This window comes from Euleptes europaea, chromosome 7 (assembly GCF_029931775.1).
Source record: "Euleptes europaea isolate rEulEur1 chromosome 7, rEulEur1.hap1, whole genome shotgun sequence".
Lineage (NCBI taxonomy): Eukaryota > Metazoa > Chordata > Lepidosauria > Squamata > Sphaerodactylidae > Euleptes > Euleptes europaea.
In genome coordinates this window covers 57,964,105-57,987,453 of record NC_079318.1, presented here as the reverse complement: position 1 = coordinate 57,987,453, position 23,349 = coordinate 57,964,105, and the positions used below count along the sequence as shown (strand labels likewise).

At 41.7% G+C, this 23,349-nt stretch overlaps 1 protein-coding gene across 1 annotated transcript in view; it reads right to left on the bottom strand.

The window, feature by feature from the left end:
* Positions 1-23,349, bottom strand: part of CAMKMT (calmodulin-lysine N-methyltransferase) — a 297,003-nt gene that overhangs the window by 5,377 nt on the left and 268,277 nt on the right. The window contains exons 8-10 of the mRNA XM_056852994.1: positions 13,191-13,265; positions 7,578-7,641; positions 1,665-1,796 (exon numbers count right to left, since the gene is read on the bottom strand). Of these exons, the coding sequence (XP_056708972.1) occupies positions 1,665-1,796; positions 7,578-7,641; positions 13,191-13,265 (271 nt within the window). The remainder of the gene's footprint in view (positions 1-1,664; positions 1,797-7,577; positions 7,642-13,190; positions 13,266-23,349) is intronic.

The window sequence follows — 23,349 nt, the reverse complement described above, 5'->3', positions numbered from 1 at the left end:
GGCAAGAGGCAGAACCATGGATAGTTTCTCCTGGTACATAGTATTACAAGTCCTGTACTGGTACAATGTCTCCCTCCCTAGCTTGTAGCTCTCAGAATCTGGCTTGCTTGGAACTAGCTCTGGCTTGACATAACACTTGCTTCTCTGTGTCAAAATAAATTACTCTGACTTCCTGCTGTCACAACATTAACCATTTGCTTGGCCAACTAAGGTACCACTTTCATATTAACCCTTGCTCACTCATGTCCTACTTTACTGTTCCAGGCCTAGCCTAAGGTAGCTAAAGAGTTTTGGCCCTATGGATTGTGGTCATGAGTCAGAGTATAGCAACAGCAACTTCTTTCAAGCTGCACTGTAGAAACAGTAAAGCTCTAGGGCAGCTGTCTGAGCTGCTTCCTCTCTAGTGCTGCTTTGAGTTCTTGGTATCAGAGGTTAAATAAATGAATGTGTGAGTTAGTGTATGCCATCCATCGGAGAGAAAGCCATGATGACAACCCAATTAATCCAGCACCATTAAAACACAAAACTACTGAGAGAGTTTGTATCTCATCTCCTCTTCTGCCTTCTGGTTTAAGGTTGTAAGTCAGAAAGGGAGCCATGAAAGCAGCCACTCATTTTATCTCTGTCTTTTCACAGTGCAGCGCTTCATCCACGTATCCTTTTTTGCAAGGATCAGTTGAATTAAGACCAGGAGTAGACAACTAATGTGCAGACTCACAATACTCTGGCAACCTGATGGGGTTATTGTGGCTCCTGTCCAATGGTTGTTTCACACAAGAGCAGTTATGGGGTTTTGTAAACTTCATCCAACTTCCTGTTTTTCATGGAAATTGACAAAGGGAAAAGGAAGAAGGACAGGGGTAGAAGTGCCTTTGGTGGAGTCCAGTTGTCAGGATCACTTCTAAAGCAAACTACAGGCCCAACTATACACAGTGAAAGAAAACCCCCAAATAATAACGGATTTTGATCGGCAGGACTGTAAAGTATGGGGACAGGGGAATAAGGTAATTCCTAAAAGTTTCCGGTGAAACATCTTCTCTTTGCCCAATGTAATAAAAGAGGAGAGCGATAATAATCGCTTTATGTAAGCAAGCTTAGAAATCATACTCAGATAAGTGCCTTTGACCTAAATCTTGTAGTGCCCAGATCCAACATATAACCCCGCAAGTGTGAAATTCTATGTGCGATTTAGCGGCTTGAAGCTGCCAACTGACCCAGCTATAAAAGAGTTAGATAAGGATTTAAAACCACGATATGATATAATTAGACATTCACCTCCTATTTATTTCCATATATTTCGGCATTTAACAGAGTTAACGGCTGCAAGATTTTTCGCTTAAAATGTATGTGCTTGCTTGCCATAGATGTGTATGTGATGAGCTAAATTAAACCTCTGAATGTTTTGAATTAGACCCCTTATGAATGAACAGATTAGTTCTGAGGAAATGGTAAACAGGAGAAGCTTCTATAAAGCTCTTCTAGACATGCAAAGATAAAGGATGGTTCTACCACGCAGAATAATCAGATACAAAAAAATAGCTATTTAGAAGCAGCATACCTAAGAGTACTTTAATCAAACATTTAGGTTACCTGCCAAAAGGACCATGATCTCTTCAAAATGCAATGCGGATTAAAGTGTTATCTAACATGAGCAGAAAACTAACCTTGGAGTGGAAGTTTGAAATGTGCTCATCATAATTTTCATGTCTTTGGATAGAGAAACCAGCTTTTTCAACTAGATTGCAAAACTGGTTTAGAGTATTCCCTCTGAGTGGAGCAAATACCACTGCTTTCCCCTAGAATATTAAAAAAAAAATGTACACATTCACATATACATATAAACAGCTCTAATATAAACCAGATCAAAAATGAAAGACAACCTTTATTATTTATTATTTTGTTGCAAAAATCTTCATCACAAGAAAATTCATAGTTCAGAGTATGCAGTTCCATGACTATGAAGATTCAGATATACAATTTCACAAATGTTTGCCCTTAAATGTAATTAGAATTTAGTTTAGCTTGTCCATGCAAAAATAGTTAATTGCATATATCAGGTAGACCAACAACTGTCCAGTTCTAAAGAAAACCCAGATGAATTTCCCCTTAGAATTAGGGCGTCACATATTGTCTGGTGACTCTCTGCCATAATCTCAGGATGAACACTGGTCCCCCTAAGTCAGTATTGCCTATTCTGGCTGGTACTACCTCTCCAGTGTGAGCCAGCGTGGTGTAGTGGTTAAGAGTGGTGGTTTGGAGCGGTGGACTCTGATCTGGAGAAACGGGTTTGATTCTTCTCTCCTCCACATGAGCAGCGGACAACTGGATTTGTTTCCCACTCCTACACATGAAGCCAGCTGGGTGACCTTGGGCTAGTCACACTCAGCCCCACCTACCTCATGGGATATCTGTTGTGGGGTGGGGAAAGGAAGGTGATTGTAAGCCAGCTTGATTCTTCCTTGGGTGGTAGAGAAAGTCGGCATATAAAAACCAACTCTCCTCCTCCTCCTCCTCCATGGCTTCAAGCAGCCAGAGTCATTCATAACACCTCCAGTATCTAAGATCCTTTACCTGGAGACACTGGAAACTGAACCTGCAAACTTATGTATGCAAAACACATGCTCTGCCACCAAATTACTGCCATTTCAATAGACGAAGGTCCACAAAGAAAACAGTTCTGTTATTCATCCAACCTGCATTTGGCTGTGTTCTAGAATACACACAGAAAAAGCTACGCATGACCTTTGCCAGACATGAGGCACTAGTACAGTTCAATAGCTCTCTACCAGTAAGTGACGGTAGAACTTGGGTGGCAGTGGGGGGGGGGGGGAAGACCACTGTCACCTTAGTCCTAGTGCTATCATAAATACAAGGTTAATTCATAGATCATGATGGGTAGCCGTGTCACGCTGTCTGTAGCAGCAGAAAAGAGCAAGAGTCCAGTAACACCTTAAAGACTAGCAAAATTGCTGCCTGGGTATGAGCTTTTGTGAGTCACAGATACCTGAAGAATTGAGCTGTGACTCACGAAAGCTCATACCTGGCCAGCAATTTTGCTAGTCTTTAAGGTGCTACTGGACTCCTACTCTTAGGTTAATTCATGGGCAATTATATAGGCACAAACCGTTTCACTTAAGCTAGGCTATGGGATCATCTAGAGCCTACAAGGCTATAACCATGCAAGCCATAACCAGTCAACAACTAGGAAACAAAATAATGATATCAATCAAGTGTTGAGGGGAAAATGCATTTACTGCTGCTTTTCATGCATAACTTATTGCAAGCTCCCACTTTGCATTCATCATAGGTCACTCACTGTGTTTGGCCTTCTACTTGCTTGTGATATATTTATAGAATATACTTTTTGTGAACCTTTCTAGCCACATTTATATTACTCTTTTTAAAAAAATCAGTTTTAAACTAGTTTGGAGGTTCCCACCAGGAGTCTAGACAATACTAGATTAGTGAGGATGCTGGAAATGCTGTGTTGCAGATCTCAGTCTTCCTCTTGCAAAACTGAGGTTTCATTTCATGTATCTATCTAATGAAATGGGCTCTAGGCCACAAAAGCTTATGGCTCTTTTCCTCTCATCTAGAATGCTCAGAATTCCTTATATAGAAGCTTGGCCATTTAACGACTTACATTTACATTATAAATATGCCCTCTTCTGTCTCCAGGTTAAAAAAAATGACTTTTGACTAGTAACAACATACTTCCCCCAGCTCAGTTGGAGATGGGCTCAGCAAATAGAAATATTTCCCAAAAACACTAGAATATGAACATATGAAGCCTACACTGATTCAGATCACTGGTCTTCCAAGGGCAGTTGTTGACTCTCCAAGGTCCAGGTGGAGGTCTTTCACATCACCTACTACCTGGACTTGAGATGCCAGGGACTGAGTGCCTGCCTGCCTGCCAAAAGACTGTTGGCACCCAGGGCAGAGCTGCCACCAACTGCTCTGCCCCCTCCCCTTCTTGTACATTATTTTGTTGGGGCAGTAGGTAGAATTGTTTGTTAATTTGGGATTAAATATTTTTAGCTTTCTGTTGTGTGTGTGTGTGGGGAGTGATATTGTGAACGACTTTTGAGTTCACAGTGAGTGGAGAAAAGGGGGTTAAAAGTACCAAAGTAAAATAAAACAAAAATAAAACTAGGGTCTTCTGCACTGAAACCGGATGCTGTACCACTGAGCCATGGCACTGCCCCACCCAGTACAGAATGGCTTTTTACAATTCCAGTTCTCTTAATTTGGGAATCCTACCACATTCCTGATGACATCATTGGGAACCCAATGAGACTTCTGAGGGCCAACCACAATTTATCAACTCCACTCACCTGGCCTGGAGATATTGTTGGTAGCAGGAGGGAGAAAGAAAACACTGGTGCATTCCCTCACCCTTCTTGGTGCATAGAATGTCACCATCGCTGGGCATATTAGGCAAATAGATGCTGGGAAATATAATTTTCTAAAGGTGCCATAATCATATGGGCTTGTCAGCACTGATTTCCCCTGCAATGCACAGCCCCAGGTGGCATGGGCTTTGTCCTAGAGGGTGCACTTTAAGATCATTCAAGATTATCTTGAATAATATAGACTTGGCTAGTAACCTGTATGAGTTCTGCTGATTGCTAGTGTCCAGCGGAATTCTGCTGATGGAATTAAATTTTTGTTCCCCACCGCCACCCCATGCAACCTACTGAGCTCCGTGAAATCCTACTCATGGGGGACAGGGGACTCTTAGGAACAGCATGGCCAAATAAGTGAAGGTCTACAGTGGGAGACGGGAACTGGCAATAAAACACCCCTGTTCTGCTGACAGATTATTCCTTTATTTTATTTATTTACATTATTTATAGTCTACCTTTCTCATTTGGACTCATAATTTGTGGAAAGCCATGAGAGTGAGGACCTTCCTGACCCTCTAAGGCAGGCCGTTCCACAACGTGGGGGGCCACAATGGAGAAGGCATGTGCATGGGCAGTTGCTGATTTTGCCCATTTGCAGGTGGGCATCTGCAGAACACCCTGCTCCGATGAGTGAAACTGTCATGGTGGAGCATAGGGGGAGAGGCGGTCTCGCAGATATGAGGGTCCGGGGTATGAAGGGCTTTGTACGTGATAGCTAATATCTTAAATTGATAACTGATAACTGTTGGGCAGCCAGTGGAATGCCTTCTGTCAGTGGAAGATTACCTTTGGATGTAACCCTGGATTCTAATCTGTATTACTACTAGTATTGTAAGAGCAAAGCAGTTCCCTGATACAGCTACCCTCATGGGGGAATCTTGTGGAATTGGGATATTATCGCTAAGAGATATCTCTGTCTAAAAAAGGAATGGAAGCATTTTGCTCCATAAATAGCATCAACCTACTGTTGCTGAAAAGAGAGGACAGCACACATTAGATCATCTACACTCAGACAAAAGGCAGTAATGCAAAGGGTGCTAAAAACAAATATGATGGCAAAATGAAACTCAGTTTGGGAAAATACTAACATTAATTATCCAAGAAGAAAGATGGTTAAAAACACATACAAGGACAATGCGGGAAAACTCAAAATGTTTGGAGACCTAGATGCAACTGTGTAATATGAATTAAGTATGAGCTTACAATACAATACAGCTAATGTGTTTTGGTTACATTTTTCAAGACATGAAAATAACTACTTGTGAAGCACAGAGGCCAGCACCTCATTCAAGAGACAGTAAGCAGAAAACCATCTTATAATCTTGTCCCGTTTTGGGGCTCACATCATGGTTGCTCAGAAAATACAAGGAAGTACAAATGGTCCTGTCAGGACTCAGATGGCAGCCAAGCAAATCACGCTGGAATTGCATTTCCAGTTACGTGCATGGCACAAAATGAGCAGAGCATTCTTTAAAGGGTAATATATGTGATGTTTAAGTGCTTTGTTTGACTTTAAGCATTGTTGTTGGCCCTGAAACGTTGGAGATAGGATAAATGTTTAAGTTACAGGTTCAATCCAGGGATGTGGTTCTTTTCCCTTCCCCCCTTCCCCCCAGCAGTCCTGTCCAACCGTGGTGAAGTTGATTCGCAAGGCTATGGGACTAAAACGGAAGGGGAAGAGTTTGTACTGAGGAGGGTAAGGAGTGGCATCACCTTTCCTGATTCTTCCATCAGTGAAGCTGTGCTGATACCAGAGGAAGAAGAGGGTTATTTCACCTTTGCCACCTTAGTGCAACCTCAATCCCAAGTGGCTCTTAGTCCACATGGGTCCCAGGAACCCAGGAATCAATTTTCTGAGGACTGGAAAGGAACAGCTTCAGGGAAGGGATCAAGATCTGTATACATCACACCACCTACTGGTGGGCTGCTATATCCAGTCCACTATGTTGTTTTAAAGTTATATTGGTAATATTGTTTCTATTGATATCCAAGTGTATTATTGATATTGTATTGTTTTACTTTGTCTTACACTGCTTTGAAATGCAAAAAAACCAGCTTAGAAACTGGTAAACAAACACATACATCTGGGAAGGGCAGCCCAATCCTAAGGGGAGGGATACTTATGCTGTGCTTGGGGATGCCGTAGCCATGCTGCCTCTAAAACAGCTTACTGCGGTGCAGTGGGGAATAAAAAATAGATTTCCCCCATCAGCTAAAGGGGGGGCCCTTTGGAAGCTGCCTAAAGGCAGACCTCCCCTGGGAACGCCCCCCTGGCCTGAGTCCCTTGCACGAGCACTTGCACCAGATAAACACTGCTGGGGGGCAGCACTGGCGCCCGAGGCTCGCACTGCTGAACAGCGCCCCTACACCGGTGTAAGTGTCTTTGCACCAGCATCCATGCCAGTTTGGATGGTGCAAGTGGCACTTATGCCAGCGTAGGGGTCACGCCACTTCCTCAGCAGCCCCGCCCCCTTTAGGATTGCATAGTAAGTCCCACTAAATAGGCCCCAACAGGCTGCGGATCTTGTGTATAACATACCCAATTCTGGCATACATAATGCAGAACCAGTTTAATAGATTTGTAGAATGTATTGTGTGCTATGGTTTGTGATTGTATGTACTTGGCTTATTGCATTAAAAAGAGAGAGAGGGAGAAAGGAAAACAAAACAACCAGAGTTTTAGGCTATGGATCAATCTAAGGGTTTTATTCATTTAATATAAGCAGCAGTGAAAGGAATGCAAAAAAAAAATAGCACTTTACAATAAATAAATACACAATGACAAAGGTTACCATTGATGGGATTACAAATGACAGAAGCCAACATAAAAACTTTCAATATCAGAATTTTACTTTAATATGAAGACATTGTTATCAAAGGAAAATACTCAAGAAACGCTTTGATAAAAATAATCTCACACTATCTTTGAAGCGGTTTCATTTATTTTACTACCCACTGTGTTCCTTATCAGAAGGCCAAGTATAAGAAGTTTCCTAGTTTATGATTAGGAAGGAATCTGATAGATTAGAAGACTCAATTGAAGTTGGACATAATAAGTATTAAAGTATTACATGACATTAATCCTGCCATTCCATTACTCTCTCAATCATTGTGCACAGACTAATTATTCTGAAGCCCGTGTTCAGGAGAAAATAGAAACATACTTACACTGGGCTGGAGTAATCTCTTTATTGCATCCACAAGGCTAGCTCTGTACTGGTCCAGAAACAGGCTGACATTGAGAAGAGAAGAGAATCCAGATTAAAAAGGGGTTTCAGTTCTAATGATACTAATGCAGATAAGTACAAGGCTAATTACACATGTTTACACATTGCTGTGAAGGAGACTCTGAGGTCTAAATTCCTTCATGTTCACATACTTGTTTAACAAACAAAAACCAAAATCTGAAGCATGTAACCACTTTTTAAAATTTCACGCCTTTGCCAGAAATATTTCTCTGTGCAATAAGAATTAGCCAGTAATCAGTCGCTTTTATTTACATAGCTGGGATTTCAGAAATTGGGATCAATACTATAATGTAATGCAATGCTAATATGCTGGCAGAGTCCAAAACATGAACTCTTTCATGAAAGGCCTGTACTTGGGGGGAGGGGGAGTCATTTTTACAGTAACTGCCCCCTCTGCTATCTCTGGTTCCCTGGTACAACCTGGGAAGTTGCACTTGGGTATTAAGGTGTGAATATTTGGGGTTGGATCCAGCCAGTTTTTCCATTCATTGTCACTCAGTTCTCTTTACTACAGCCACTGTCCCACACAGCTTTTGCATGTGACCCCAGCATAGCCTTTTCTGTGTTCAATGAGGACCTCTTCCTTCTTTTTTCACCAACAGAAAGATGGCTGGATCCAACTCTTTGAGCCCATTCCTGAAGGGGGTGCAGAAGCTCTTTAGGAGCCGGCGTGACCCTGAATAAGGTGGCACCTATGCTGGCATGGGGGCAAACATGCTGGCATCCAGGCACCAATGTCCCCCCACCACCAGCGCAGCCATGCTGGCTCCTGCTGCCAGCACAACCATACCGGCATGGGGGGCATTCCTGGTTAGGCAGCTTCCACAGTCCTTTCGCCCCAGGAATGCTCCCTTGAGCGGCAGCGGGGCTGCATCACCTTTTTGGGTGGCTCAGCTGCGCTGTTCCATATGGGGCATTTCCCCCTTTCCCTGTATTTTACTTTTTTAATGCCTTTTTTCCCTCCACAGCGGCTGGGAAGCCTCTGAGGAAGCAGCAAGGCTGCACCACTCCCAGCTGCCCCGGATCCACCCCCCTTCAGGAATGGGCTGTCTGTCTCCTCCCACCTATCCCTCCTGGTGTGACTCAGCTTTTAAAATGGGATACTATTCATCCTGTGCTAAAACAAAAAAGGCAGTTGATGCATCTAAAGGGCAAGAAAGACAAAAAAGGCAGTGGTGGCTTTTAAAGAGAAATCTTAGCCCTCCCCCTTCCTACTTCTTTCAAGTTGGATTCCATTTTCTGGACTCTACCGAGGTGCTAGGACCAGGGACAAGATATTCATTGACTGTTGTTGAAACAGCTGTGCAGAATTTGGGGAAATCTGAGCAAAAGCACCAAGAAGGATAATGAGAAGGCTCCGTGTCCATGTGTGTATGCTTGTGCATGTGTGAAGGGGCAGCATCTGGAGAAGATATGCTAGTTGCCACCTAAACTGTAAAGCAGGTGCAATAGGAAAGGCAATTTTAGTACAAAAAAAAAAAAAAAAAAAACACCACTCAGCTGAATCCTACATTCTTGACACAAGCATCCTACACAAGCATCTCTACGGCATGGATACATGTTTATATTTTATAAGCTATCATGTCAAATCTTTTTATTTTGCATGTAATGTGGCAGCCAAGTATCGCCGTTTCATAGATGGTGCTTCAGACACGATTTCCAGTTGTTCACCGTTCACCGTGATTTAGTTTTGCACAGCTTCAATAAACAGCAAAGCTGTCACGCGCTAAAACACATTTATTAGGGAGGAAATGTCCTTCCTTCCACACCACCAAATTTCCTTGAAAATGAGTGGAAGCAACTAGATCGTAAATGAACAATGTTATTTCTTTAAACTCAACAAGCTCTTGCGCACATTCTTGGTGCGGTCTGTCATGCATACTTGGACAATATGCAGTTGGTGCTGATTTCACCATGAAGCTTTGAAAGGAATTCAGATGTGGGCTTGTAGGATTTGCGGGTGCCAGGCTTGAAGCTATACCTCCCTGTAAATGGATGGACTGATGCCTGAAATAAATGTATACCTGCCAACCACGCAAAAATCAAAGAGACAGAGATATGTTTCTTGGGTAAAATCCAATTGACACCCCCCCCCCCCAATTTATCTTTGTATTCAGATGGCTCTGCTCTTTTAAAAGCTGGATACCATCAGCTTTTCTTTTTGTCTGCAATATCTTTGAAGCAAAACCCTCAGTCTATTGCACTGCAGCACCATTGTACTCTTATAAACCTCTTCAGCTGCTGCTATCACCACCATAAAAGCACTTATGATCCCAGTATCCTGGGTGTCATGTGGAAACCACATATTTAATGTATTGCTATGGACAACCATTTATAAGACACAAAATACTATAATAGTTTGCCACGGATGGCAGCACCTGCTGGATCTTGTGAGCAGATGCACTGAGGCAGAGGCTTAGAGGTGGGGCCAGGACCCCAACATTAGCCAATGGTTACCTTTGGTGATTCTGACTGACCTAGCTTTGACAGGCAAGAGCCAGTCTGAAGGGCATCGGGCAAAGCAAAACCCCCACACACATTCTGGTGAGCCTTTACGGCCCATAGACGCTGCAGAGAGTAAGGTAAAGTAGAACCTGCCATAAACAAGAGGGGAAAGAAATGGAGCGCCTTGGTAAGCTGAAGGAAGGCCAACTCTTTGCCCATTCATATGGCATATAATCACAGTTCAGCTCCAGTGACCTAACTGCAGTCAGGGTTTGGGCTGCTGTCAAAGAAATCTCATGTCTTTTCCATATTTGCTCTCTTTTCAAGTGAAAGTGTGGACTTGCCCTAAAGGGTAGTCTTCCTTTCACCCTACTCTGCATTTTTTCACTGATACCTCCAGTCTATAAATGCACAACATACTTGTATATAAAAAAAAGTCTTAATCTTTATAGTAATGTTGCCTTACCCGTGCCTTAAAATGGTATATTTGGGATTTTTTACACCTTGAAATGATTTTTAATTGTCAAATCTTTGCCCATTCCCAGTGGTTAACTAATGACCAGCTATTTCATCTTGCCTCTTATTTTATAACTGAACTGATAATACACTCTATTAATGTATTCTCCACCCCTGCGCACAAGGTGTTCGAAAGACTGAATACAAGTATACTGATGATTTAAAAGTATAAACATAGCACTGCTCTTTGTAATCATGTGCATTTTTAGCTGAATCTCAGTGTGAGTTTGGAATATGCTTATGAATGGAACTTGTTTTCTTGTAAATGGAATCAAGTGGTGCCACTGGTTTGCTATTCAGAGAATCAGATAATGCCACCTTCACAGAAAATTTATTTAATATTTGAACTGAGATTTCTGCTTGGTTCCTATTTCGGATTTTCGGGAATGACAATGTTCTGGATACTATTGTTAAGCACATGTCGCTAACCCATCACATCTAATTTGTTTTGATTACAGTACCCATGTAGAACCTAACATAACATATTACAATTATTACCTCTCAAATAAAACTATAAAACTTCCAAACTGAAGCATAACCCAATGCAAGTCTTTATGGGACACAACATGTATCAATCCACACAGAACACTATAACAGAAAATTAATGCACATTAAGCAAAGACACATGGACACACTCTTGCATTTTACCATGGAGTGACACAAATCACAGTAATTTGTGTATTAAAAAATACCAGTACAGTAATTAAATGTTATTTGGCTGGGTATGAAAAATGATCTATGTTTTGTCAATGCAAATCCTGCAAGTGAATGGTTATTTAACTTGTGCTTAATTCTTTTGTCTTCTAATGAAACAACAATAAAAAAAAAATATCCACAGGCACACAGATTTACCCTAAAGATGAGAGGAATATAACAATGAACAAAATACCCGACTCAAAGCTTGCTCTCTGCGACTCTCTGCAGTACAAATAGGATAACATGGTGTGAGTATTAGGAATATAAGAGAAGGCATGGCCAGGTTGTTTTGATATTTGTGCGAAGAACAAATTTAACTCTAAATCTCTTGGCAAGACCTTGCTTCACCCACATAATCTGGAGAACATCCATATGCGAGCCTTGTCTAAGCCTCCGAGAAGACTGCTGCCCTCCTGCTCATGTCCGCCAGTACTCTGATCTGACTTTCATACTTAATCTGATCTAATCCTGTCCAGCATTAACTTCATCTGTGCAATGAAACCTGGAGTATCCATTCTAATATTTGGTGAGGAAGGCATTTACTAAATTACTTGCTGAAATCATATGGTGTTGTTTAGCTCCTTATTTTAATCAGATGATGCATCTCTGAGGCACATTATCAGCGATTAGTTAGAAACCCATGTCTGTCCTTTTTGGGAACAAAGAAGTTTTCAGAAAGGAAAATGCAATGGAAAATGGAGCCTTGTCACACTCATGGTTAACTTATAAAGCAAAAAGGAAAGAACAAAGAAATATGTCTTCGAAGGCGTTCAACAGAATCAGAAATTTTCCATTAACTCAAGCATTTTTTCTTAAAAGTAATGAAAGTATCTGTAGCTCATGAGAAGTCAGTTTAACGTCTTAAAAACATAATTGGTAGTTTATTGCTTCCTTTAATAATTCAGATTTCAGAAGACACTTGGATTGAACAACCCTGCAGATTTTTTTTTTTTTTTTGTAAAGCAGGCCTGTATAACAATTATGCACGCCTTTTCTTTTCCTATATGCTATCCATATCCTGATCTGGTTCACACCCCTTGTCTGACAAGAAAAAGTTAAGCAAAGCTGAGTTTCTGTATTTATATGACATTATATTTCTACAAAAATATTTTTAAACATACTTCAAAACCTCACAGAAATTATTATGCAATTTTTAAAGTCCTGTACTCTAAAATCACCATGTTGTACACAATTGGACAAGACAGTAGCATTAAAAATGTTATTTATACCAGCAGCCAAGTCTACTGAGATTCTTAAATATACACAGCAGTACATTATTCTGTAACTTGTCAGTCAATCAAAGGTATGTGTTTCCCCCCCTCTGATTTCTTTTTTATTACAATTAATTTAGTATTAATTCAAACATTTGAATGTCATTTGGAGTGTGCATATTATTACTTTTGTTTGGCATATTTAAGAAACTGGGGAGGGGAAATCCCCCAAAGATTTACGGAGGAGCACAGAATATATATCCTCTTATATCAATAGTCAGATCTTTCCTAAGAAGTAAGCTAATTGAGCTGTTTGTGTTGATAAACTCCCTTTTCTCCAGACTGTTCGTCACTGAGCCATAATTATTTGCAATTTGCCTAAGTCGTCCATTTACTGATACATCAAGCATGAAACAGAGGCAATTCCAGAAAATGGAAATGCTTCTCAAAATCAATCTTTGGGAAATAATGTGGTAGAAGTTACTGTGTGATAGAAGACTACCTTATAACTGTCACATGGAGATGAATATTAATTTGTTGAGGTTAAGGTGGCTTTGTGCTTCATTTGTTGACTTTGCTTAGCCATCAGCCAGCAGCACAGCACAATTACTCCAGCAAAGCTATTTTTCCCCCTAACATGAGTTTTATGATTTTTATGTACTTACCAGTCAGCACACATAACAATGTCAAAATGTCCTTCCAGTTGAGAGACATCTGTCTCATTATCCCATCGTAAAATGCTAGAGAGAGAGAAAAAGATTTTTAAAATTAGACTTACATGTTTTCAGCTTTTGCATTTCTTTCTTTTTTAAAGACAAGCATTTATACTCTCTTCATATAGAATGTGAAGATTCCCCCCCCCCCCCCATAAAAAGTACAGGGAGGTAATTATAAAAAGAACAAATAAAGAAATATTTCAAAGTGAGCATAAAACATTTTCTTTGCAGTTTAGATCTTGAAGCAACAGAATTATATCATTATAGAGAAAAAGGCAGCTATTACAGTGATTCTCTAAGAACTAATACATAAGAGAGGAGTACATATTTTGGTCCTTTACACCTGTGCATTAAATGAATATGAATACAGAGAAATCAGCCTGTGGCTTCCTGAATTGTGAATTGCAACATACATTCTTGGCCCTCAGTTGCATCTGGAAGGCAAACCAGTTGAATTTCCCAGTGATGAAGTGACTACTTGCTTTGCCTTGAAGGAGGAGGGATAAGGTAAAAAAATGCCAATGCTGCTGTGTCAATCATTTTGCCTTCAATAATTTAAAAAATACACCTATTATTTCATTCTAAGATCCAAAACATTACCAAGCCCCTCCCCAAAAGAGAGATCGTTTTACTATTTTGTTTTTTAAAATCTAGAAACAGTTTATAAAAATTAGTGATAATGATCAATGCAGATTTCCAAATTTCTTTTTCCTATGCAATTTGCTGTTTGTTTTTGTTTGTTTGTTTTGCCTCATTATCAAAGTAGGTAACTTTTCCCCCAGTCATAGGGATGAGTTTTAAAAAGGGCAAGAGTGTATTTGTCAGTTTGTTTCAATGTTCTATGCATCTTGACCACAAAATGCATACATTCAGGAGTAGCAAGAAAGCTACTCCTGGTTAACAGTCTTCTGAATGCTTATCATGTGTTTCATGGTTGTTATTTACTTATTCTCATCGGGAGAAAATCTGTTCTTATTGTTGAGAAACGTGGAGAGAAAAGAGGTATAGTCCCTAGTTCTTGGAAAAGGCCAATGCTGTACAAACACACAGACACACACACACACGTAACTGTATAGAGGTGCGTAACATAATGTGGGGGAAGAAATCTGGAATTGGTTCCTGATGCTTACAGTTGTGTCGAATATCTGACTAACCAAATAAAACAGAACTCATTCACCAATTTACCCTCCTGGAATGTATTGTGCCAATCCAAGGGAGAAAAACAGTAGGTTAATTTAATCGCCTCCCCACACACATACCCAACACACAACACTTTCACCCATTTAAACTATAAATGGGGTGCAAATTTTAGAAACCTAGGTGGCTTTGCAAACTGGCACTTTCAGTGCTCAGCGTGCATCCACTAGTGGAAAGTGACAAAGGAGAGTTCTCACTCTCAGCTGCTGGCTGCCTGCTGGTTACTGGCGGCTTTTTCAACCCTGTTTCCGTGGAAACTTAGGTTACAACAGTGAAAATTAGGTAAAGGTAAGTTGGTGGCATTGTTAGCTCTTATTTGATTTTTTTTTTTTTTTGAGAATCCTGAAACAGCAATGGCAGCTGGCAGTTGAGTTACTGGCTGCCAGGACCATCACTACTCCTTCAATCCATAGAAAGAGATCCCATGAAGACAAACGAGAACCTTAAAAATATTATTTTCTGTGAATTTATTTTGGAAGGTGTGATTCTTTGCTATCACATAATAAAATTGGTCAAAACACGTGGAATGAATTCCTGGCATCACCTGCAGCCTTCTGAATGCTTGTTAATTCTTGCTCTCTTTCCTGGCTAAAAAGTGTAGAATAACTAAACATTCTGAGGGGGGGGGGAACAGATGTGATACTACAAAACAAAAATTAGAAATACCTTAATTAAATATTTGAGATTAGGTCATTGTTTTGTCCATTATTTTCTAGTAACTCAATCTACGTTTCCTGCCAATCCAAAACTATGCCAGTATATACAATTCCCCTGATGAAGGATCATCGATGGCTCAAAAAACGTTTGTTGACTTTGCTCTACCACCTTCAAGAACAGAAAAGATTTATAAGACATGTCCCAGCAGATGTTGGTTTTGTAATGAAAACAATGCAGATTTTTTTCCATATGTGGTGGGTATGCATACGAGCATCTATCTTTTGGAAACAGGTTGTTAAAATTATATCAATATGTTGGGAAAGCAAATTCCTTCTAAGCCAGAAACCTTGTTGTTGAACTATCTTCCTGATATCCCAAGAGATCAGCAGATAGTTGTGTTACATACAATAACTGCTGCTAGAATGGTCTTTGCTAGGCAGTGGAATCAGAAAGCCTCCCCTAAGATACATGACTGGATATCAAAAATAAAAAGGTCTATATTTTAGTGAAGTTAACTGCTTACCCAAAAATAATTATATTAATAGTGTAGACCATTTATGGACAAGAACGATTCAAAGAATGGAGATGTCCATTTTATAAGATATAGTTTTGGTTAAGTGAGAATGGGTTACTGATGCAGAGATGCAAAGGACTTTACATGATTATGCAACTTTTTGGTTCTTGTAGGTTATCCGGGCTGTGTAACCGTGGTCTTGGAATTTTCTTTCCTGACGTTTCGCCTGCAACTGTGGCAGGCATCTTCAGAGTAGTAACACTGAAGGACAGTGTCTCACTGTCCTTCACTGTCCTTCAGTGTTACTACTCTGAAGATGTCTGCCACAGTTGCTGGCGAAACGTCAGGAAAGAAAATTCCAAGACCACGGTTACACAGCCCGGATAACCTACAAGAACCAATGAACTCTGACCGTGAAAGCCTTCGACAATATGCAACTTTTTGTTTTTAGTTTATGTATATATCTATTGTTGATTGTCCATTTTTATTAATAACTTTTTTTAAAAGTTTGTTGACTTTGCAAAAATCTATTTCTGCCCTCTTCTACAGACAGTTCTTGTTCCACTGGAAAACAAAGGTCTACTCTGGCTGTGGAAAAGTAATTCAAATACTGATACTAATGTCCAGAAACAGCACACTGTAAGCTCTACTATTTAGTTTTAAACCATCCCAACCAGCAATATTCTAGGCCAGAGTGGCTACAAAGAATAAGACAAGTTCCAAAAATGAAGATCCTAACAGATGAAAGTGTAAAGCTAATGCTTTGAGATTTGTTTGATTTTATTTGCAGCCTTTCCCTTCTCAGAGTCTTGTAGCAAGTAACAAAGTTAACATATGCCTATTTTATATCTGCCATCTTCTGGTTGAAATAAAGAGCTCACTCTTAGTGGTTTTAATTAAAATGATAAGCCTTCAGCATAGAAGATTCAAGGAAGTCTTCCTGGTGGCAGTTCTCAGGATATAAGATGAATTTCAAAAAGACTGATAGAGCCCATAGGACACATTCTACTGTCAATGAATGCTCTGCACATGGTAAACCTAACATGTATGATAGCTGATCATATCAAACTTTCTCTTGGCCATATTAGCATTCCATGCGAAAGGAGCTTCTTTTTATGCAAAGATGCATTCAAAAGTGGTTCCCCCCACCCTCTATCTATAGTGGTACTGTCCATTCTTGGAAAACTGCAGACATCAGGAAGATGAACAACTGGGTAAAAAACTTGTCTAGGTATGTAACTGAGTCTACCTGCATTTTCAAAGACATCTTCATCTGAATCCCTAAAGTAAGAATTGTTGAAAAAAGCAAACCCTACACAATTCTGGCTGCAAACACCTACACAAATTATTTCCTCAAAATGTTCTGCAACTATGTTAGCCACCTATTTGGGGTTACTTTTAAAAGTAGGATGGAAATTCTGAAAAAAAGCTGCAAAACCAGAGCGTGGAAGTTAGAGTTTCCCACCCAACTTATTGACTGACATTAACAGCCCATTCCTGAGCCTTGCAGTGGCTGGGGACGGAGTGGCCGAGGAGCTGCTGCAGCACCTCCAAAGCCGTTCCCCAGCCAACAAAAGGCTTTAAAAAGCCTTTTGTTGGCTTTTTAATTTTTAAATGGGGCATTTTGCCCCACTGAGAACAACAAACACTTGAAGGGTAGATGGATAACCCTTGTCTTCTTGTAACCCTAAAAAGAGTCTGCCTCAGGTTATAAGACACTAGGGCTGTTGGAAAAAAAAATTGGTATAGTTCGGATTCGGCAGAATTCGGCCCGTTTCGATTCGGGATATGCTGAAGTCCGAACTCCCCCGATTCGGATCCGTGGAATTCGGCACCTAGTTCGAGTTTGGGGGAAAATTTGGCCGAATAAAGTCATTAAAAACGCATTCACGCCTTTCCGCGGCTCCGGGGGGGCATTTTTGGGGGTAGAGGTCTCAAACTTTCAGGGTAGCTTGAGGGGACGCTTCTTGCAAGAACCCCCAAGTTTTGTAAAGATTGGGTAAGGGAGTCCCAAGATATGGGGCCCGGAAGAGGTTGCCCCCCAAAAAAATCGCCCACAGTGACAGGAATAAAGCCACTTAAAGCATATTGGCGCTTTCCCACGACTCCGGGGGGGCATTTTTGGGGGTAGAGGTCTCAAACTTTCAAAGTAGCTTCAGATGAGCCTTCTTGCAAGAACCCCCAAGTTTTTTAAATATTGGGTCAGGGGGTCTCGAGATATGGGGCCGGAAGGGGTCCCCCCTTAATGTGCATTTTTATTCCATTTACAGCACACATTCGAGCCACTCCATGGCTGCAGAGGGCGTATTTTTGGGGTGCAGCCCCCAAACGTTCAGCGTAGCTTCAGATGAGGCTTCTTGCAAGAACCCCCAAGTTTTGTAAAGATGGGATCAGGGGGTCCAGAGATATGGGTTCCCCCCTTTTCCCTATTGGGATGAATGGGATCAGCCGATCCTATGCATCTAGAGAGTGGCAAATCCAAGGCAAAACCTCCCGTGCTAACCATTGCAATGCAAAGCAACACGCGAGCAACCATGGAAAGGAACAGAGGCGCACTAGGCTAGCTGTAGCAAAAAGGAAAAAAAGAGCAGGTGACTTGGACCGTGAAAATTTATTGTGAAAGTCAGATTTTGCAAAAACATTTTTGAGTGAGCAGCAAAACAGACTGTGCAAAAAAAAACCCCAGAGTATGTATTTTCTGCCCTGCTCCTTCTTCTCATGGTGGAGGGACGCTCCCCCCTTATGCAAATGACCCCACCAAACTCAAGCAAGTCTCACCAGCACCACCCCCCACCTCTCCAACCAATACGGCGCCGCGGTGCACCCCCCAAACAGGGAAAAAATCCAAGACGCAGGGGATCTCACGCAAGCCGCCCCGTTACACTTAACCCCAGGCTAGAGGCAAAAACAGTGAAAAACACCAAGGACGAGGCACGGCCTGGGTGCCGAGCAGAGAGAGACTCGCTAGCCGCCGCACAGACTCAACTTTAAACTTTTAAAAAAGCAGTACACACACTCCCACAGAGGTGAGCGGTCACACACCCCTCGGCAGATTGGGCGAAAGCCTCCTTTGGCTCCCCCCCCCCACAGAAACTGCCCCCCCACAGACTCTGCTTTCCCCCCCCCACATACACACGGGGAAAAAAATATAGATTAAAGCCCCAAAAGGGGTCTTACTGTGGATGTCTTCTGTTCCATCAGGAGGGACTGGGTAATCCAATACGATTCCATTTAAGCATGGGAGGTTTTGGATTTGCCGCTTGGATTTGCCGCTCTCTAGATGCATAGGATCGGCTGATCCCATTCATCCCAATAGGGAAAAGGGGGGGAACCCATATCTCTGGACCCCCTGATCCCATCTTTACAAAACTTGGGGGTTCCTGCAAGAAGCCTCATCTGAAGCTACGCTGAAAGTTTGGGGGCTGCACCCCCAAAAATGCACCCCCTGCAGCCACGGAATGGCTCGAATGTGTGCTGTAAATGGAATAAAAATGCACATTAAGGGGGGACCCCTTTTGGGCCCCATATCTCGAGACCCCCTGACCCAATCTTTACAAAACTTGGGGGTTCTTGCAAGAAGCCTCATCTGAAGCTACACTGAAAGTTTGGGGGCTGTACCCAAAAAATGCCCCCCCTGCAGCCACGGAATGGCTCGAATGTGTGCTGTAAATGGAATAAAAATGCACATTAAGGGGGGACCCCTTTCGGGCCCCATATCTCGAGACCCCCTGACCCAATGTTACCAAAACTTGGGGGTTCTTGCAAGAAGGCTCATCTGAAGCTACGCTGAAAGTTTGGGGGCTGTACCCCCAAAAATGCACCCCCTGCAGCCACGGAAAGGAGCGAATGTGCACACACACCCCCACGGGGATTTCTCTCTCACACAAACAGATACTCTCTTTCTCTCCCCGGGCCATGCAACAGCTGGGCTCACGTGCTCAATCGCGACTGATTGGCCAGAAGAAGACCCTGCTTGGCCACTGATTGGCAGCGGGAGAATGCTGCTTACTAACTGATGGTTATGCTGCTGTGCCGAACCCCGAACTTGCCAAATTTATTCGCTGAACACCCCGAACTCGCCGAATTCGGCTCCCCGTTTTCCAGCCTTTTTTGAGTTTGGCTCCATCCGAACTAAAAACCGCCGAATCGGGGGAAATTCGGCTGTTTTTTGGTTCGGGACGAACCGAATCGACAGCCCTATAAGACACACAGATTATACAGGAGCAACAACAGTTGGCTGCCACAACTGGGACAAGAAGACACCTTAGACACATAAGCAAGAGGAGATCTAGCAGAGAGGAGCCCATTCTTCAGAACAAGACTCGTGAAACACCCATGGTTTCAGAGTGTTCATGCCCCACCCAACTGTAGAAATACTGGAAAACTGATCACTGGTTCAGCAATCCTCCTTTATTTATTTTTATGCTGCTTCATAGCCATAAAGCTTACTCAACGGGTGGTTGCAGCACATGGAATAGGTATGCAGTTTGCTTAAAAGAGACTTGTTGCCAACAAATATCCAAATACAGGCCAGTTCCCATCAAATACTGAAAAAAGCAAAGTCACCTTTGTTGATGAATGGCACAGTTTGCAGAAACATATAGACCTCTACAAGTACATATCATGATGTGCAGCATGTATCTGGCCCTCTGTTCCCATCTCTACAGAACAGAGATCCCCAATCTTGCTTATCCTCTGGACACTCTTGGAGTTTTAAGAACACTGTGTGAGTACCACCACAAAATGGTTGTCGTGGGTTCTGGGACAAATTGTAAAATCTTGGGGAGTTCCAAACCAAGTGTCCTCCTATGACTGAAACATCAGCAACATATTATTAATATTATTTATTTATTTATTTATTTATTTTATTTCTAGCCTGCCCTCAATCCTCAGCCAGGCCGGGCTCAGGGCAGGTTTAAAAGAAACTTGTTCAAAACAGCTCCTGGTGTTCTGAAAAACACTGAAAATATACAAAAATTAAAAACATATTTTTGCAAATTCTCAGATAGACTGCAGAATTATGCTCTTCTGCGGCTTACAGCGGCAATTAACAACAACAACCACCCTAAAATTATAGAAATCTATATTTATTTATTTAACTGCATTTTACTTTCTCCCCGATGGGCTTATACAATTTTTCTCTCCTTCTTTTTATCATCATAACTACCCCATGAGATAGGTTAGGCAAACTAATTAGCCCATGGTCTATGTGACTAGCCCATGTGTGACTAGCCCATGGTCACTCAGCAAACTTCCGTGGTGAAGTGGGGTTCTGACCCATCTCCCTGATCCCACTTTGATGCTCTAACCACTGTACCACACTGGATCTCAATATACTCACATTGGCTCTATAATACTACATCCTAATAAAGCAATAATGATAAAACATTAAAAAACAGGAACAATGAAAAACAAACAGTATAATCGCAGTCTGTTCTGTAAAAATTAAAATATTCAGCTAAATTATATGTCATAAAAATGTTTTAAATAAATAAACCATGCAGGAGAATTAGAGTAAAACAACAGAAACACACGTACATATACATATGGATAAATTTACATTCCTATGCATTCTGTGAGCTCTGACTCACAGAGGTTCATGCCGGAATAAATTTTGTTAGTCATCAAGGTCCCACATGACTCCTGCTTCATTCAGCTCCATATATATTGCAGTACAGTTAGCTAACCTGACAGCGATCAAGGAGACCAAGTCCTATGAGAAAAGGTTGAAGGAGCTCGGTATGTTTAGCCTGGAGAGGAGACGATTGAGAAGTGATATGATAACCATCTTCAAGTACTTGAAGGGCTGTCATATAGAGGATGGTGTGGAGTTGTGTTCTGTTGTCCCAGAAGGTCGGACCAGAAGCAATGGGTTGAAATTAAATCAAAAAAGTTTTCAGCTAAACATTAGGAAGAACTTTCTGACAGAGCAGTTCCTCGGTGGAACAGGCTTCCTTGGGAGGTGGTGGGCTCTCCTTCTTTGGAGGTTTTTAAGCAGAGGTTAGATGGCCATCTGTCAGCAGTGCTGATTCTGTAAACTTAAGCAGCTCATAAGAAGGAGAACATGAAGGTTTGCATCAGTGTTTGGCTCTCATGGCCCCTTCTTGCATGCCCAGGGTAGTGCCAATAGCCACTTTGGGATCAAGAAGCAATTTTCCTCCAGGCCAGATTGGCTAGGGATCCTGGAGGGTTTTTTTGCCATCTTCTGGGCAAGGAGTAGGGATCACTGGGGGTTGGGGAGGTAGTTGTGAATTTCCTGCATTGTGCAGTGGGTTGGACTAGATGTCCCTGGTAGTCCGTTCCAACTCTATGATTCTATGATCACTGCATGGAAAACCCTGGTCAAATCTCACCTGAAACTGACTCTAAAAGAGTATTAAAATGTATAAACCATTTCCCCCCATATTGTGTAAGTTCATTCTTCATGAATTATTCCACATTAAAGAGTAACTTCCTGTGATTTTCAACCACCCTCTTCCCAAGGTATTTTTTTCAACTTGAGAGTTTTTAAATGACTCAGACATAATGAAAAGTTTAAGTTAACAGAACAATAGCCACTTTAGATAGATCCAGCTCTTCAAGTGAGGAGTTATTAGTCATTTAGTGTTTTCTTAATTTAAATCTCTCAGATGTTTGAAGTAAAAAGAAAAGTATATGAGTGGTCGATGAAACCCTATGGAAATTAACACTGGGGTCATTACAGATGCTAGATTCCATACCTCCATTGTTTCACTCCAGTATTGTAAACTATTATCCTTAATAAAATGCATATAATTTTATATCAAATTGGAGTCATTGGGTTGGATCCTAAGCACTGTGAGTGAAGCTGTGCTCACAGAATTTCCCCCTACATGTTCTAGCCGATGGCACTCTCCAACATGTAGCTCCTAAGAGGCTCTAGACTAGGGATGTCTAACTCAATTGTTACAAGGGCTGGTTATGACATAAATGTCACTCGGTTGGACTGGAATGGGCAACTTCTGTATTTTCAAAACACATCTGGAGACAGGAAGTTAATTTTGGTACAAACTCCAACCTTTGCCTACTGCATGTAATAAAGTTAGTGCCATATAGTAGTAAAGATGTCACCGCTAAGTACACATGCATTTCCGTGTAGCTGGAGCCCTAATTACAAACCCCAAACAGAAGCAGCATCAAAGTGGGAGATAGGTCTCATCTCCCAATTTCTGAACTGTATCCTCTTCCTTTGAATGAGACTTTGGACAGTGGTTTTTTTTTTGGGGGGGGGGGGACCAGGCACTAGGGACAAGACACTTAAGGGAGGGGTTGTGGCTCAGTGATAGAATATTTGCTTAGCATGAAGAAGATCCCTGGTTCAATCCCCAGCATCTCCAGTGAAAAAGATCAGGACATGGGTGATGTGAAAGACCTATCTGCCTGAGACCCTGGACAGCTGCTGAGTAGACAATATGGACATTGATGAACAGAACATAAGAAAGGCCCCTCTAGTCCAGCAGTCTATTCACGCAGTGGCCATCCAGGTGCCTCTAGGAAGCCCACAAACAAGACAACTGCAGCAGCATTGTCCTGCCTGTGTTCCACAGCACCTAATATGATGGGCATGCTCATCTGATCCTGGAGAGAATATGTATGCATCATGGCTAGTATCCATTTAGACTAGTAGCCATGAATACCCCTTTCCTCCATGAACATGTCCACTCCCCTCTTAAAGCCTTCCAAGTTGGCAGCCATTACCACATCCTGGGGCAGAGAGTTCCA